The following is a 17,053-nucleotide window of genomic DNA, read 5'->3' on the forward strand; positions in this document are numbered from 1 at the left end:
TCCCCTCCTCACCCTGTCCCATACAGAGTGGTGGAGGAGACCAGCAGATGCTCCTGGGACAAAAGCTGCTGGCACCCCACTAAAAATACTTACTAGTAATCTCTTCAAATGAGACTTGAGCCCAATTACTGGAAAACGTGTCAGGTTCAAAGCGCTCCTGACCTTTTCTCTTCCTCCACCCAACAGCAGCAACTTCTCCTGGGGCGGATGCTCCAGCTGCAAATGCGTTTGGCCACAGCAGCGGGATAGAGTAGAAACTCCTAGGCCACTCCCCTGAAATGGGTCAGGAGTTTTCTAAACCCTGGAGAAAGGCAGAGTCATTCACCCTTAGGACTTACAACACCTGTTTAAGGCACGGGCCCATCAAGGTGAGAGTTCCAGCTCTTCTGCAACACCAGCCCAGCTGGGACCTCCATGAAAACAGAAGCAAAAGCACAAGACGTGGGAAACCCGAGCGATACTCAGGAAAACACAACCATGAGAAGGAGACAGAAGATCACCAGAGACCAGTCTCCCCATAAAAAAAAAAAAAACACATATGCAGTGGCAGCACCACAGCAGTGATGTGATGTTTCCCCTGGTAGCTCCTTTTGTCCTGATCCCCTGACATCATCCAAGGAACACAGAGATCCTGCTCCCAGCGCAGAAAAGCAACTCCCTCTAGGGTAAAACATGGCAACTGCCGAGCAGCGCACACGAGTTCCGGGCAGGATTTCCAAAACACCTTTTTCTATTGAACTTGCAAAGAAAATAGAGATGTGGCTAACAACTGTCTCTTGGATCATGGCTTCCAAGCACTGACCCCATGTGAAAGGTGGCCTCTCCAAAAGCACACAGTTCATTCAGATCCTGCCAAATTATCCCGTGCCACTTTTCCTCTATCAAGTTTCCTCTCTGAAAACGCACTACCAAGCTCCACACAGTCCCATTCCTGCTTATTCCAGCAAGATAACACACAGTGACTCCACACCGGAATAGTGCCAAGGGGAAAGCGACTTCCTCAGGTGTCACTGCTTGCTCATCTCATAATTTGGCATCATCTACACCATGCTGGGATATAAGACAGGGACAGAGGGGTTAATCCACCTAACAATAACCAGAAGCCAATTGAGGGATTTACTGGAATTGCAGGAGTCACTCCACGGTGATGTTTGTGGTGCTGATACCTCACTTCTGCCTTGCCTTCATTCCCACCAGCCTGCACCCCAGTTTTTCATGCCCGCTTTTAGGATTGGCTGACATTAGCTGTTTGAGACTCAAAACCTTCCCATAGCTTGCACCTTCCCCTCCTTCATTTAGAGTTTATCTTCTCCATCACTCAACCGAGCATCTTCCTCATTCCCACCATCTCCAACAGCACTGCTCTGAAGGGAGATGTTTGCAGGCTCAGGAAAAGGATCAAATCTATGTTATGAGAGATACCAAAACATCACTGGAAACTGGTAAATACACAGAAGTCTCAATGGTTACATGTTCCCTGAATACCAGCCTGCTAATATTAGTTATTGAGGGGGAAAAAGCCTGTGTCTCTGGGCTGATCTGTCCTTCAGAGCCTAATTGCAACACCGATGGGGATGACAAGCCTGGGAGATGCATTCTCCGGGCTCTTCATTCCAAACCCAGAGAAATAAAGCCGCGACAGCAGGACTGGTGTTCCTGAGAATGGCCGGCACGTGGCGACATTATGAGGAGTCCCTCTAACCTGCCCTTCCCCAAGCGCCAGGCTGATCCAAAGCTTTCAGTGTCAAAACAGGAAAAGGAGTTGTATGTGAAGATCTCTGCAAACTTCAAGCTATGATTTCCACAGACAGTGACTTCTCCTCAGCGCTAAAAACCCAACGAGATACCAAGCACCACTGGGCATTTCCTTTTCTCCTTCCAGTTCCCACTCACCAGTGATGCTGACAACATGTAGTGACATATTCTCTGTCCTTGGACTTCACTCACCATACCCAAACAGTCCATCAGATGAGCCCTGACTTGGTTGGCACAACCCTCTTTTTAAAAAGCAAAGTGCACAAAAAAAGTGCAAAGTGCAAAAAAAAGGGACAGAGGGGATGTAAGATTCATCTGCCATGTTGATGCAGGGGCCCAGAGATGTCCAGCACTGCTGTGCCACAAAGAAGGTTTTGGTTCGGAAATGACGTTAGAGGCTTCCAAACAGGAGAGAGCAGGAACTGGGACAAGAGCGCAGCAAAATCCAGCAAGAGCCCAGCTCCCAGGAACGAGCCCTGGAGCTCCCTGAACCCACCGGGACTTGTTGAAGGCAAGGGGCCATGGTGACAGTGTTGAAAAAGAGCAGTCAGGGTGAAAAGGCCAGCAATTTACCTAAAAATATATTGCTATTTGTGAAATCACAGCCATGGAGATGAGCATCCCCTTGTCCTTCAGATGGCTTTTCCCCATTTCAGTCGCACATTTTGCTGATGTATTGCTTGACAAGTTTCCTTGTCCCCTTCTCAGGTTACCATGACCAAGCACCTGCAATATTAGAGTTGCTCCTCCATAATACCCTTGTACATGAAGTCTAGCAAGCTATTTCTGGAACAAGGCTTTCCAGAGATTTTGATCAGTAATTCACTTATTTGAAACATAAGATGCAAAATTTCCTTCATTTCTGCAAGGAAGAGATTTTCTTTTGAACTTGCTTTATGCTTTGCTTGCCTTACAAAACGTATTTCATGAACTATGAGGCAGGATGGAGCTCTCTAAACCCCAAATACATCACCACAGAAGCCCTGCTGACAGGGGAAGCGGACAGAACTAATTTCCATTTGAAAATGCACTCCTTACTTTAAATAAATCTCTTCAAATCAGCTTACTGGGAACACCCACTTTTATTTAGCAAAACTGAAAGTCACAACCTTTTCTGTTTCCTACCATTTCTCCAGGGTGGCCCTACCTGAAACCACGGTCTGAGGTGCCGCACAGTAACGCACCACAGCCCTTCCAGAAGCCATCAGCAAAGCACGACATCACACCAAGAACATTCCCAGCGTGAGACCAAGATGTTCAAAAATGACGTAGAAGTTCCCATTCAGTGAGCAAAATGTATGGCCAGCTCAAAGATCTTCAGGGGAAAACAGAAGAGAGGGGAACCACCTCAGACCCAAGATGCTCCTCATCCCCTCCGCCCTGGTGAGACCCCCTGCAGTGCTGTGTCCTCAGTACAGGACACACACGGACCTGCTGGAGAGGAGCCACAGAAATGATCCGAGGCTGGAACAGCTCTGCTGGGAGGACAGGCTCAGAGAGTTGGGGTGTTCAGCTGGAGAAGAGAAGCTCTGGGGAGACCTTGGTGCAGCCTTTCAGTGCTTAGAAGGGGCCCATAAGAAAGATGGGGACAGACTTTTGAGCAGGGCCTGTTGTGATAGGACAAGGGGTGATGGTTTTAAACTAAAGAAGGGAGATTCAGGCTGGACATGAGGAAGAAATTGTTGCCCTGAGGGTGGTGAGAGCCTGGCCCAGGTTGGCCAGAGAGGTGGTGGATGAACCATCCCTGGAGACATCCCAGGCCAGGCTGGACGGGGCTCTGAGCACCCTGAGCTGGTGCAGATGTCCCTGCTCATGGCAGGGGGGGCACTGGGGGAGCTGGGAAGGTCCCTTCAACCCAAACTATTCTATGATTCTATAAGCCTGGTGCTCTCACAAGCCTGCGGACAGGTTCCCACCCCTTTCCCTGTGTCCTGCCAAAGGGTTAGCAAACCCAGGGCTTAGAGGGAGGGAAGGACCAAAGCTGGGCATCCCCCGGCCCTAGCCAAAGGCACATATTCCTGCACCTCCCAGATCACTGAAGCCCTCCCCAGGGTGATGCTCCTGTACCATCACTGCTGCTTTCAGTCATATCTTGTGCACCATCGTAGAGTCACCCCAGCTAAATGTAGCAATATGCTGCAAGACCTGTCGGCATCATCAGAGATGAGGAAAACAGCTTTGGAGCAGTAACAGCACTGTCAGTCACTCCAGTCATGCTAACAAAAGGGTCAAGCATGTATTTGGCACTCCCAGTTCCCCTTGATAAAAACCCTGCTGCCAGTGTCCCCTCTGAGGAAGCCGAAGAGTGCTTCATCCCTGACTGCTCCTGCTGGCAGACACAAGTGGCTGATCACCTCTGCTTAAATAAGTTATGAATTAATATCCCCAGTGCAAAACCCAGCCTGGTGTCCTGGGCTAACAGCTATGCCAGCTTTTCATTCTGACTTATCAACCCTGCTCCAGGCTGCTCCATGGAGCGCCCACAAAACACATCAGCCAGTAAGAGGGAGCAATAAAAAAACCATCCACACTGGGATGGTTTGTGAAGGCTCTTCCTCCACCACCACCAGCCATCACCTGCCAACAGTCACCTAACGTCTCCTTCCCCAAAAGTTCTTTGAAATACATTCTCAAGCCCTGTTTTCTCTTCTGTTTATACCACACTCCTTCTATTATCAAGAAATCTCCAAGTAATTTATAAGCCCACAAGCTCCTGTGCTAACAGGGCAATAAATCACATTTATATACCCTGTCGCCTACTGTTCAGAGAGCTGTGGTGCCGGGCAGCCACGGGGTCAGGGAGCAGGCGCTGCCTCCTCCGAACCCTCTGCAGCACACGATGTGTTCGGAGGAGAAAACAGCTCAGTTCTGCATCGACCTAATGTTTATTTTCTAAGTATCCAGAGAGGATCCCAGCCTGGGTCCCACCTTGCTGGGTTTTCCCCATCTGACACATACAAGCACACAAAAGAGGGGTTTTCTTTTCACAATATCAAACCAAAAGAGGATGGTTTTGGCTGCTTTCCTCGAGGAAAGAGGCTGCCCATCTAATAATCCCTAAATGGGCAGTGGGTTGTTGCTGGGCTTTCATGTGTGCCTCTGAGCTCCCCTCGCCGTGCCAGGTCAATGGTTTTCTTTTCCATGGAGTTGCAAAACCCCTGAATAACAAGGTTTGTGCATGGAAGTGCTGACACAAACCTTAACTACAGCATTCTGAACATGATACCAGAATAAGGACACTCCCTGTGTGGCCCAGCGTACGGACAAATAAAGCATTTCAACAGCCAGTGCCGACAGATCATAAACCTCCACGAGCATAAATACCAACAACAACCCAAAAAGGGCTTATGGGTGAGGTGGGCTGGGATGATTTAGAGTTGGGGTGGAAGGGTCATTATTGCTGAATAGGTAGGGGTGAGCAGGCCAAAGAAATCAATAAAACATTCTGCTCCCAGGGAAGGAAGGGGCTACTCTAATTGTGCAAACACACATTTTCCATTTGAGGCTGGGGATCCCCGGCTCACCCAACACGGAGGGATACAGGGAACCGGCACCATCGCGCTGAGAAACAAGGACGTCATCCCGAGATACGTGCCCCGGAGCTCCATCATGCAGAGCAGAGTCCACCAAAGCATCTCACCGGGAGCAACCCACTTCAAATCAATGCAGACCCAAGCAATGTTCATTAATTTCACTTTTACGGAGGTAACATATAGTCGGGATAAGGATCTCAGTTGCTTTCAGCATCACTGCCAAGTCTGAACTTTTCCAGCACCCAGCTCTAGCACCGTACAACCAACCAACAGCTGCTGCCAGCAACCGTTATCTTCAAGCACCCAAGAAAAGCTTTGGGACCAACTTCACCCCTGATAAAATAACCACATTTGCAAGTTGCCACGTTTGCATTGGAGGTGGAGGTGGCCCCAAAATGAGCCACAACCGATCGCTGCATCCTGCAGCAAGGATGCAAACAAAGCGTTGCAGACGGGTTTCCAGACACCCACCTGCTGAGCCACAGAGCTCAAAGGCAACAAGCAACTTCTCCCTTGCCTCTTTTCTCTTCTCCCTTCCCAATTCTTCTACCTTTTTTTTTTTTTTTTTAACTCACTTTATATGGAATAGACCAATGACACAATGCACCAGTTTTGGAAAGTGAAGCCCATTCATAAATGGAATAAATACACACTTATCCAAATAAGCAGCTATTTGTACCTAATGGGCCAACGTACCTAAAAGCCCATCTCAGGGATGTACCATAGGTCATCCAGGGAACCTGCAGACAGTAGCAATGCCCATAGTTCAGTGAAGAAACCTGAGCTCACGAGCACATACAGGTGCAAACGGTGAGGATCTTCATTCCCGGCTAACAAGAACTGTGAGCTGATGCTGGTGGTAAAAGTACAGGAACCTGCTCTGGTCCCGCTGCATGATCCAGTCTCCTCCTTCTCTGCCTTTCCAGAGATATTTAAAGAAAAGCTGTGTATATCAGTTAATAAAATAGCTCAAAACGAGCCCAGGTCATGTCAAGCTTATTGCCTGCAGTTAATGGGTTTCAACTTTACTTGGGATCTTGAAAGTTTTTAAAATCAGTAATTTCATCTTCCCTCCAGAAATAAATTCCTCAATGGTTTCACTGCAAAAATATTCCTAGGAACAGACAATTCTGCTGCTCATGTACTGAAGAGAGCAGACACAAAAAATCAGATTAATATTGAGCCTTATCAAAAGTATGGCATAAACCACGTGTTGAATTTAATCCAAATCAAACTGTCAATCTGCCTTCAGGATCAGATATAACAAACATGTGAGCCTAGGGCCAGAAATGAAAAGCACGGTTTGTTTTCTAATACAAGATTTGTACTGATCTCTATTAGCTGCACTCCTGCATGGAAATCTTTACACTGCAAATGCTGGACAAATAGGATTTCTTATCTTTCTGCTTTATTGAGTGAGGGAAAAGTTTCATTTGGTTTTAATTAATTCAGATTGCAGCTTTCCCATTTTCAGGGAACAATTCTCCACCGTTTTGGAAAATAAATCTTTTCCAAAACATTTTAAATAGGGGGGAAAAAAAAGAAAAAGAGGTGTTACAAACACTAAGGTACCTCCCGAGGTTTGGGTTGCTGCATGCCCACACAGCTGGAGAGTACCAGGTACCAGGGGAACCCAACACACTTTGCGGCATCCATCGCCGGTCACCAGCACTGGGAAAAATGCTGCTGGGGAGAAATTCAGGCCCGTGGTAGGCAAGCACAGAAAGGAGACCTTATGGCATGATACTGGAGATTCCCCAACAGCCCTTTCTTTGAACCACCGGCATTTGTGCCTACAGCACCAGGATATTGCAAAGCACCAAAGCATCGTGGCACCCAGCATAAAACAGGGCCCATGGAACAGTATGAACAGCTCCCGGATTGCTCTGGGAATGCCTACAGCTGCCCAGCACCCTGCCCACAGAGCAGCTTTGCGAGATCAGTCTTGCTGGTCCTGCACTGGAGTTCGGGCAGATTTTCAGATTTTCTCCAGAAGTGAAACCCCAAGACTTAACGTGGTGACATTCAGGTTCCTGGCACACACAGTGATGCTGCATGCTGGGGAAAATCAGGCTCCTGGAAAGAAAACTGTGCAAACAACTTCCATTGTCTTGTTTGTTAAATTCAAATGGCAATTAAATTCATATTATCATAGAATCATTTCAGTTGGAAGAGACCCTCAGGATCACCTAGTCCAACCATAAGCTAACCCGACTCTAGCACTAAACAATGTCCCTAAGAACCTCATCTAAATGCCTTTTAAACACTCTTTCAACATAAACAGCACAAAAGCAATCTCTGTGCCTATTCCCATTTATTCACTCCCAATCCAAACCAGGGGAACACAGCCTGAATGACCCAGAAGCTGGAGACACTGCTGCGATCCTCACACCAGCGGGGTCAGGAGCCAGGATGATGCTTTTGGGGTGTCCTGTCCCCCACCTCGCCAGTGTTTTGGTGGCTCAGCCGCACCCACACAGGCTGGGGAGCAGCCCCAGCAAAGCACCGCAGCGGGCGGCTCATTTCCTCCTGGCACGGTGCAGAGTCTGTAGCTGCACACCTCTGAAAACACAGCACTGCGATCTTGCTATCAAGTTTTCCATGAATCTGTCAGTTTGGCTTGTGGGTCAGAACAGTTCTCTAGTAGGGGCTGAGATAATGCTATTTGGAACTCACAAAATAAATATACGATATAGGCAGGGCGGTCCCTCTGTGCCCGCGGCTGGGGTTGGCAGTGCTGTGCTCATTCCTCCTGTCCCACCCCAGTGCCAGCAGCTTTGCTGATCATCAAAAACCCCAACATAGAAACACAAGTGCCCTTTTGCGCTGCAAGTTTTCCATCCTTGATTGCCCCATGGCTGGGCTGACTTGTCGCAGAGCAGAACACCCCACACAGCTTCACATTTCATTTTAGGCAAAGTTTATAGAACTGCCCAGTCCCCAGAATAAAAATGCCATATAAATACGGCATCCTTCGTTATTCCTGTAAAAGGCCCCAACAATCAGACCTGCTGGTTTTTTTGTATTGATTGCTGGGAAGCTGTTTGCTATTCTGATCTCAGCTGGTCGGAAGTCTCCCCAATCACCACAAGGTCGCGACCACGGGGTCAGAAACCTGCACTACATACATCATAATTTATTTTACAGATAATCAATACCACAGTGCACCATGCAGTCTTACAGTACAGCCTCACAGGGAGGCACTGATGCTCCTCATACAGGATTGTGACCTTAAGACCTGGCAGCTTAAGGGGGGACAAAATCAGCTTTCATTTTATAGATGGAAACCATGGTTGGAAGGAGTGTACGTATCCCGCTCCCTCTTGTATATTTGTAAAACTGAGTCAAACTCTGTATATAGTTTGAATCCAACTTTGGAAAATAAATATTAGTATCTGTTCAGGTCCATACCTGACAATCGGATGGGAGAAGCCCAAAGAGCAGCAGGGCAGCAGATTGCCCAGGGTCTGCTGGGATGGGGTGATCCCCATCCCACCTGCAGGCGAGGGAAGCCCTGTGACCGCTGCACCAGGTTTCCAAACCACCCCTCTCTTCAAACGGATTAACAGCAACCAAGAAGCAGCAAAATGCCCTTCTAACAATATTGTCCTTCATCCCACACTCTAATTTCTATTCCCAGGGCTCTGCATTCCTCCAGCCATGCCCAGTGTCGCCCAGCATGCAGGTGCAAGCCCAGTCATCCACCAGGGATCCCTGCGTTCTGTTAATTCTGCATTTCTGCTGAAGAGTAGCTCTGGGTATTCCAAAAGATGCAACAGCTTTTTAACAAGCTGTCTTTAAAAATGGTGCCAAAGATAGTATTTTAGCAGGAAATAAAAGGATTTGAAATATCCAGCAGGAGGAAAAGCAACCAGGAGGAATAAGGAGTACTGGAAATACCTTGCAGGAGAAGCAATCCATTATTAATTAATTGCTGCATTCCAGTATTTGTATCAACGCAATATGGGGCCTTCATCAAGGTTTAGCATTCATCAGAGATTTGGATAATAAAATGTGAACAGAGGAACCGCACCTCCCGTCCGTACCAGCCCTGCAGCAGTGAGCAGGACTGCTCCCCGCTGCCCACTTTTCATCCCGTTTCAGCTGCTCCCAGGGCAGGGGCTGTGATAACCCAACAGCAACAGCCTCAGATCTTGCCCCTTTCCTCCTGGTTTGCCCCCAAAGCAGAGTTGGCCCCAGCTGGCATCAACAGCAGGAGCAGCATTGCACTGGCAGGACCTGTCTGAAGGAAGATGCTGCCAGACACCCTTATCACACCCTAAGGTCAGGACATTCAAGGCATTTCAGATTTTCCCCCAGCACAACCCCTTTTCCGCTGGCTGCAGCAGAATAAAGCAGACATTCTCATTAAAAAAAGCAAATGCTCGCAGCGAGCAGAGCGTAAGTGCAGTTTGGCAAAGGGCACGGTGCTGTGCCAGAGGAGGACGCGCTGTCACTATGTGGAAAACGCTGCCCTGTGGTTTAGCTTGAGATTCAGCTGTTGGTGCAGACAGAATAGATGGAGGTGTCAAAGCCCAGGGAGCCCCATCCCATGTCGAAGCGAGCTGGTGAACCCCACAACCTGCCCCGGTCGATCTGGGAAGATTGGCACGTCGGCTCCCACCCACCACATCCCCCGGCGCGGCCGGGAGTTTGCACAAAGGGAAACAGGCAGACCATGACAGACTAAGCCTCCTCTTTCCTCTCTCTCTTCCCCTTTCTTTCTCTTCATGCTATGGTAAGGCTGCTGAATGGCAATAGGAAAATACTTTGGCAGAGCCAGACAGTCTTTTATAATTTTTTTTCATTCTTTCTCTTACTTTTCCTCCAGCTGCTTCGCTGGGTGCCTAATCCTCCACGGACATCTGCAGAGGTAGCAGGACACAGACGTGACACACCAGGTAGGCAGCCTAATGCACAGCTCTGCATGATTTCTGCTGTAATGGAACCGCGGGTGATTAAAACACAAAAACCCAGGGAAGGAAAGAAAAAAGATAAGGTTCAGACCTGTTGGGACCACAGATTCCAACACGACGTGACCCACCCCAGGCCTCCCAGTTTGCAGAGAGTCCAGCCAGAGGCCTGGGAGCAGGTACCCACCCCTGCACACCCTGCCCAGGCACCAACAGCAGGCAGTTCTTCTTTTTCCTTTTTAAATCATGCCATTGCCTGAACACTTTTTTCACTTGTTCTCATCACATCAGATACCTAAAGTATCCATATCTGGGTAAAATCAAAGCAAAAGCAGCTATTGCTCAGTGAGGTTGAAGGGAGGAGAGAGCAGGACAGGGGTTTTCCCAGCTCCTACGGAAAGGAAGAGACACATAAAAATAATCCCAAGGATCCAGGAAGTAGCTTTAGAGATAAAAAAAAATTCAGCCCCAGAGGAGTCTTTATGTTGAGCTCAGTCTCCTGCAATGGAGGGAGATGTCCACTCGCCCAGCTGACCAGCTTGGTGCTATCAACTTTTGCTGTCAGCAAAATCAAATATTCTGAGTGGCCACCTGAGTCCCAGCAACGCTGTTCATCCTACTTGAGCCCCCAGAAGCCCTCAGCAGGCATCCCCACCTCCTCCTCACTAAAGGACCAGCCACCAGCTGCATCACCACATCCCAAACATGCCCACGGGGCTTGGGAAGCATCACCCTTTGCCCATTCCACTCTTCCCTGCTTTGGTACGCTAAGGCCAAGCTACTCCACCAGCAGAAAATTAGCAGGGCTTGAGCATGCAACCATCCTACAAAACCCAGCCCTGCTCCACTCACCTTGTCCCGCTTGGACACACCATGTGCAATACAGAAAGCAAAACAGGAACTAAATATAACAACCACGATGCAACCAGCTATCTCAAACAGAGGAAATCTGAACCCTCCTAGGTACTCTTCTCAACACCTGAGTCCTCCTCTGTTTGTGTGAAGTATCTTGCACATCTCTAGAGCTTTGAAAAAGTAAACTGCAATCCAAGTGGGTGTGTGGATTGGAGCCTCCAAGCAGCAGCTCTGCTTTGCTGCCTGCTGCCACAGCGCACCCAGAAAACGCCAAGCTCCCAAGTGCTGAGGGAATTCACCTTTGTTTCTGCCTCGCTGGGAAGGGACTCTGGAAACAGCTTTGTCCTTGCAAGTTTTTCTGCTAACTGTGTGTTTGAGGGGTCTCCTGGCACAGGACCTGTCCCAGCACGTTGAAGGACGATGGGAAGCCAAGGTAGCACGTGGCCAGGGCAGGAGCCGACGGCGCGGTGGGGGCACGGGCTGCAAACCCGCGTCTGTGTAGGGGCGGGACCCCCACCTGCACTCACCCCACACGAGTCTTGCTTCTCCCACAGGAGAATCTGAGCGCGCACCAGCGCCCACACAAGGGGCAGCTTCAGGACACAACACTTCACAGGCCTGTGCTAGAAGTCAGCACAGGGAATAAAAATCCCTTGTGGCAAGGGTATGGTCGTTTTCTTGGAGAGCAAGGGGGTTTTAAACAGGACCAAATTATTTAATACACTACCAAGCCCAGCCTTGTGGGTAGCAGACTGGTGGAGCCACACCAACAGACATCGTGTCCCCTGTCATGAGGCCAGCAGCATCACACACCCAGAGCCATGGACCATTTCATCAGCTCCAGCCTGTGACAGGGTCATGCGCTTCATCAACATCACTGAGCTCCTCCTCCGCTAATTAAATCAGGGTTTGCTTATGCTGTTTCTCTTGTCTTCTCACTGCCTAGTAATTAAGAGTTGACTGTGATCAGAAAAAAAACTGACAGAAAGCTTCCCAGCCTTTCCCAGACCACTTTTGCTGTGTTTTGTCCTTCACATCATCACTGCTGCAGCCTGCGCATTAGTAGCCCCACACGAGTGCAGGGTGGGTGAGCTCAGGCTGGAAAGCAGACCTGACCTCAGATGTTCTCGTGGACGAGCACCGCTGTCATTTGAGGGGGTTCAGAGACTGTCACAGAGCTGGTGTCGGCACAGGGACACCATGCCAAGGACTTGGTGGCCCTGTCCAGGCTGAGCAAAGGTGGTGAGGGCAGGATGCACCTGGAAGCTGCAGGGTGCTGGGTCCCCGCCGAGTCTCGGCATGCAGGGCTTTGCCACAAGGAGCAGAGTGGTTCGTTGCATCCAAACAGCACCTGTCCCATCAGAGCCTCCATCCCCAGCAGCACACGCAGCCTTAGCTGCCATCTCGAGACGAATGCTCGTGCTACCCAGGGAGGGCGCAGGCAGGTGGGTGCCCACCCACAGAGAGGGGAGACATGAGCATGACCCCGCTGGGCGAGGGCAGGGTGAGCAGGGACCCTCGTCCCCAACACCGGTTCATGCCTGCAGAAGGAGTGCCCACGAGCCCCATGGCAAGCCAAGCCAGTCAGCCTGTGGGCAGACCACATTCTGGCTTGGCCAGAGCAGTGTCTCCGGCACCATTTGGTGGCACTCATGTCCACAGAGGAGCAAGCAGGGAGAGCGGAGGGAGCTGCTCGGCAGACTTCATCCTTCCGACATGTGCTGCGTGCGGCTTCGCCAGACCACAGAATCTGGCTTGCTGAACGTGTGGAAGCAATGCTTCTCCATGTCTCACTTTACAAAGCCCCAAACAATATCTGTCTGTCACTGCACAGGAGCTTAGGAGAAACATAAGTTACTGTTGGCATGGTGTGCAGCAGCCTTCCTCTTACACAACACCAGCAGATGTGAAAATAGCCCAGCGCTGCCTTGTGCAGTCGTCTGACCTCCTGTTTGCTTCTGGATCAGATTCCAAAACTGGATCTTAACCTACAAGAACCATAAAAGCAAAGGATTTGGCCCCATCAGGGACCGTTTTCATAATCTAAGGCAGATGCATTTCATGCAGAAGGACATGACGAGGTTTATCAGGGCAGGGAAGAGGCTGAGGCAGCATCAGCCTGCGCTCTACGGCACAGTCGGGGCAGCTGGCACTGGTGTCACCCTGTGCTCCAGCCGACGATGGAGATGGCCCAGGGGTAGAAGAGCTAGAAGTTCTTGCAAGCCAGGGAAGCACCCAAAACCTCACATCCTATTGCCCAGCTGACACCAAAGCTGCCTCCAGCCCCCACCCATACTGGCAAAGGCCAACCTCTGAGCTCCTGAGGTCCCATGTCCCCAAACCCAATGTCCTAAGGGCCACCGGGGCTGCCAGAGCCGGCACAGCATGGGAGATCCTCTCCATCCATGCAAAGTGCTCCTGGGTTTCTCACCCATGTGAAGAGCAGGGACTGACTCTAAGGCCAAACCCAAAACTGCTCTGGGACATGCAGAGAGTAAAACCACATGGAGGATAAATTGCTCCTGGAAGTGTGAAGAGGCAGCGGGAGAATTAAACAGAAGGATGCTAAAGATAAGCGATAGAGGGAGAGTATAGTAACGCGCAGTGAAACAGCACCCCTAAGAACAAGCTGTGCAAATAAATTAATCTCTCCAGTGTCCCCAAGGTGATCCAGTGTCCCTGCTGCCTTTGGGTCCACAGCAACCTCGAGCAGCAGAGGAACTTCTCAAGATTTGAGAGAAGAAAACAAGACAGGGACATTCCTGCCACAGGGCAAGGGAGCGGAGAACGAGCTGTCCTCCCCGCAGCGCTGCAAGGTACATGGTGCCAGTTCGCAGCCACCAGCACCCACTGCCTGTGTTCCCCTGTGACCCACCACACACTGTTCCCCAGTGTCCCTCCGTGGAAATGTCACCCAACGGCAAAGCCCAACTCGTCCAGGAGTCTAAATCCTGCTCCTGAAAATTCCCATCCCTCTGACCTCCCCCCAGTCCGGGCTGGGGAAAGTCTCCTCTGTGCTGCCACAACCCACCCATGGGTGATGCTGCACCCAACAGGGTCACCTACAGGTGGCTTTTCAAGGACCTCAGGGTCTAGAAGAAAACTTTCTACATGCACTGAGCCAGCACACTGCCTAACGAAGGCAGCTTGCATGCCAACACATCACAGTCTTTGTACACCAGTAACTAGCAGAAGACACAAAATAACTGAGCCATTCTACTTTGCCCCATAATACCTCCAGTCTCAACACATGCTGGAGGGATTTTTACCTTTGCGTGCAGAGCCAGGGGGCAACAGTCGGCAGCAGAGGAGGCTAATCCTAAAACTAACACATGGGCCGACCTGCTGATCGCAGCTTGCATGGGAGGGCAAAAGGCGGCCTTAGAATATAATCCATTTCAGGCACTCTTAAATCTCCCCAATACAACATAGAGCCCTTTAAGCAAAACTAAACAACTTCCTTCAGCCTAAATAAATATTAAACCTAAGTGATGCATTAATTTACCTCAGTTCACCGAAGGCTAACTCCTACCCAAACTGATCATTATAAAAGAAATCCTATAATCCCTCGCTCCCATTCAGGCTCAAAACATGTAATCCCATGAATAAATCCAGAAAGAAAGTGTAACAAAACGGGCAATAAAAACTTACAGCATTCACATCTTTTCATCTACCATTAATACTGTAGACACTCACTCAAAGGCCCTTGAGTATGACTAATCTAATGTTTTGGCTCCCAACACTAATCACTGAAAGAGCGTTCACCTCTCCGTGTGACACCCGGTGAGATCCGCCGGCTGGACCCCTCCGCAGCGCCCAGCCACAGCGCATCCCGGCCTCACGTCCTGCAAAATGCTGCAAGAGCAGCACGCAATGGAGCAAAGTATGGTTCTAATAGCACCAGAGCACTGAGCTGCTTTTTCTTTTTTTATTATTATTTTATTGCTTTGGAAGCCTGCAAGCTCCAACTGTATAAATGCCAACAATTTCCCAAGTTTTAAGGCTGCTGAAGTAAGAGATCAGATTTTAGCAAGTGCTTTCCAGGCAGCCAGCCAAACTTTTTCTGATTCACTAAAAGCACCAAAGGGAGGGGGAGAGGGAGGGGGCTGGAGTGCTGATTAACTTCAGTTACGCACAAGCGCAAAAACCGTCTCCCCGCTGCAGAGGATGCCGCCGCCACGAGCCCTGCACAGCCTGTTATTTCTCGGGCTTGAAAAAAACAGAAATGCACCGGAGAAATACAGCAAACGCCTTCCAACCGCAGAGTAATTTACAGCTGCGGATCCTCTCCTGACGAGAAGGCTGCTCTGCCGAGGGGAGGCTCTGCTGGTGTTAGGTTCAAGCTGCAGCTTTCAGAGATGAGGAAAAAAAATGCAACCGGGGATTTTTCTGAGGGGTGGGGAAGCAGGGGATGGGGCTGGTTTGGATTTAGCTTGGCTGGAGGGATGGAGCCCACTCCAAGGCTGCAGCTGTGCTCATCCAGGACCATCCCTTGCTGCCGTCGTGTATCTGCGAGGGGGCCAGCAGGTGCAATCCCAGCCAAAGCACAATGTGTGGCTGATGGGGTGGCAGGAGTGGCCCCCACCCCCAGTGGGATGCTGGTCTGGAGCCACCGGAACAGTGACACCTGCTCTGCCCGGTCCCGCAGGTGCGTTTGCTCCAGGATGCCCGGCTAAAATCCCCACCCCGGAGACGTGTGCAGCCCCAGGGCTGCGGCCACTCCGGCATCCCCAGCCGTGTGTCCCACGGGCGGCCGCGCTGCAGAGCCGCAGCACTCAGGGTGTTCCTCCAACAGCTTCATTCCTGCTGAGGCAGGATCAAAGGCAGGATCTGACTTGGACGGCTTTCTACTGAATAATGGGGAATGAGCACACAGCCTCCTTCTCCTGGCTAGGGAAACTCATGTTTTTCAAAGTATCAGTTTTTAGGAGTAAGTTCGCTAGTACAGGGGGACTGAGGGGGGGAGAAGAAGAAGAAAAAAATAAAAGGAGGTCGAGCAGGAGAATGCCTGCTCTTCCAAGGCAAGTGCATCAATCAACATTGTGCAAGGAGAAGAGTCCAGCACTCCTTCTCACATTATTAGCCAGGCTAATTCACTCCAGAGGATCCCGTTACGGCAGAGGCTACCGGCGCACCGGCTGCGCCCAGCCCGCACCGGAGCCTCTGCATCAGCATACACTGAAAAGGAGCTCAGTGAGACGGGCAGCCCCTTCCCAGGGCCAGTGACACTCCAGCATCTGGCGCAGGGATCAGTTTAATATGGCTATAAAAACTAGAGGGGGGAAAAAAGTGAAAGCCCAAGCCAAAATGCCTAGCACTGTGAGGTCAGCACGCCGCCTTTGTTTCTATTTTGCAACCCAAAGTGAAAGAGGACAGAAAGGACACGTACCTGTACCTGAAAGCACAGCAGCAGGAAATGTAAACATCTGGAGAGGAGAAAAAAAAAAGGCAACAAAATATCAAATGCTGCGGTAAAATGGTTAAAGCCGATTTTTTTTTTCTTTGTTTTTGTTCGCAATTTTTAAAGGGTGCAGAGCTATGCTCAGCTTATAAAAAGGCCCGGGTCCCGATTACCACCTGATTGCAAGCAAAATGCCACCGGAGCCTCCAGAATGAAAGTTAAAAAAAAAAAAAATCTTTAAAAAATAATAATAAAAAAATTAAAATATGCCATAATCCTTACAGGCAAGTGCAGGCGGAGAGCAGTGAATACATCGCTGGGCGAGGAGAGGGGGGAGGTCAGTGGCTTCACGCTAGCGGAGTGCAGGTCCCCACCGCCGCCCTGACATGGGAGCGATCCGGCCGCCGAGCCCCGTTCCGCGCCGCTCCGCGCCGCTCCGCGCCGTCGAGAAGTTGTGGTACCGCCCGCTTTGCCTCCTCCGAGTGACTCGCTTAGGCATCAGCTCTCCTCTCCCCCTGTCTCTCCTCCTCCTCCTCCTCTCCCTCTCTCTCCGCCTTTGGGGGGGATGAAGGTGCTTATTGTCAGTAACTTCCGAT

The 17,053-nt window shown here is 50.2% G+C and overlaps 1 protein-coding gene across 1 annotated transcript in view; it reads right to left on the reverse strand.

Moving 5' to 3' along the window:
- Window positions 1–17,053, reverse strand: part of FGF18 (fibroblast growth factor 18) — a 72,147-nt gene extending 55,094 nt beyond the window's left edge. The window contains exons 1-2 of the mRNA XM_080353007.1: window positions 16,740–17,053; window positions 16,446–16,482 (exon numbers count right to left, since the gene is read on the reverse strand). Coding sequence (XP_080209133.1) covers window positions 16,446–16,482; window positions 16,740–16,771 — 69 coding nt within the window. The 5' untranslated portion in view covers window positions 16,772–17,053. The remainder of the gene's footprint in view (window positions 1–16,445; window positions 16,483–16,739) is intronic.

Source organism: Nesoenas mayeri (assembly GCF_963082525.1).
Source record: "Nesoenas mayeri genome assembly, chromosome: 14".
Classification (NCBI taxonomy): domain Eukaryota; kingdom Metazoa; phylum Chordata; class Aves; order Columbiformes; family Columbidae; genus Nesoenas; species Nesoenas mayeri.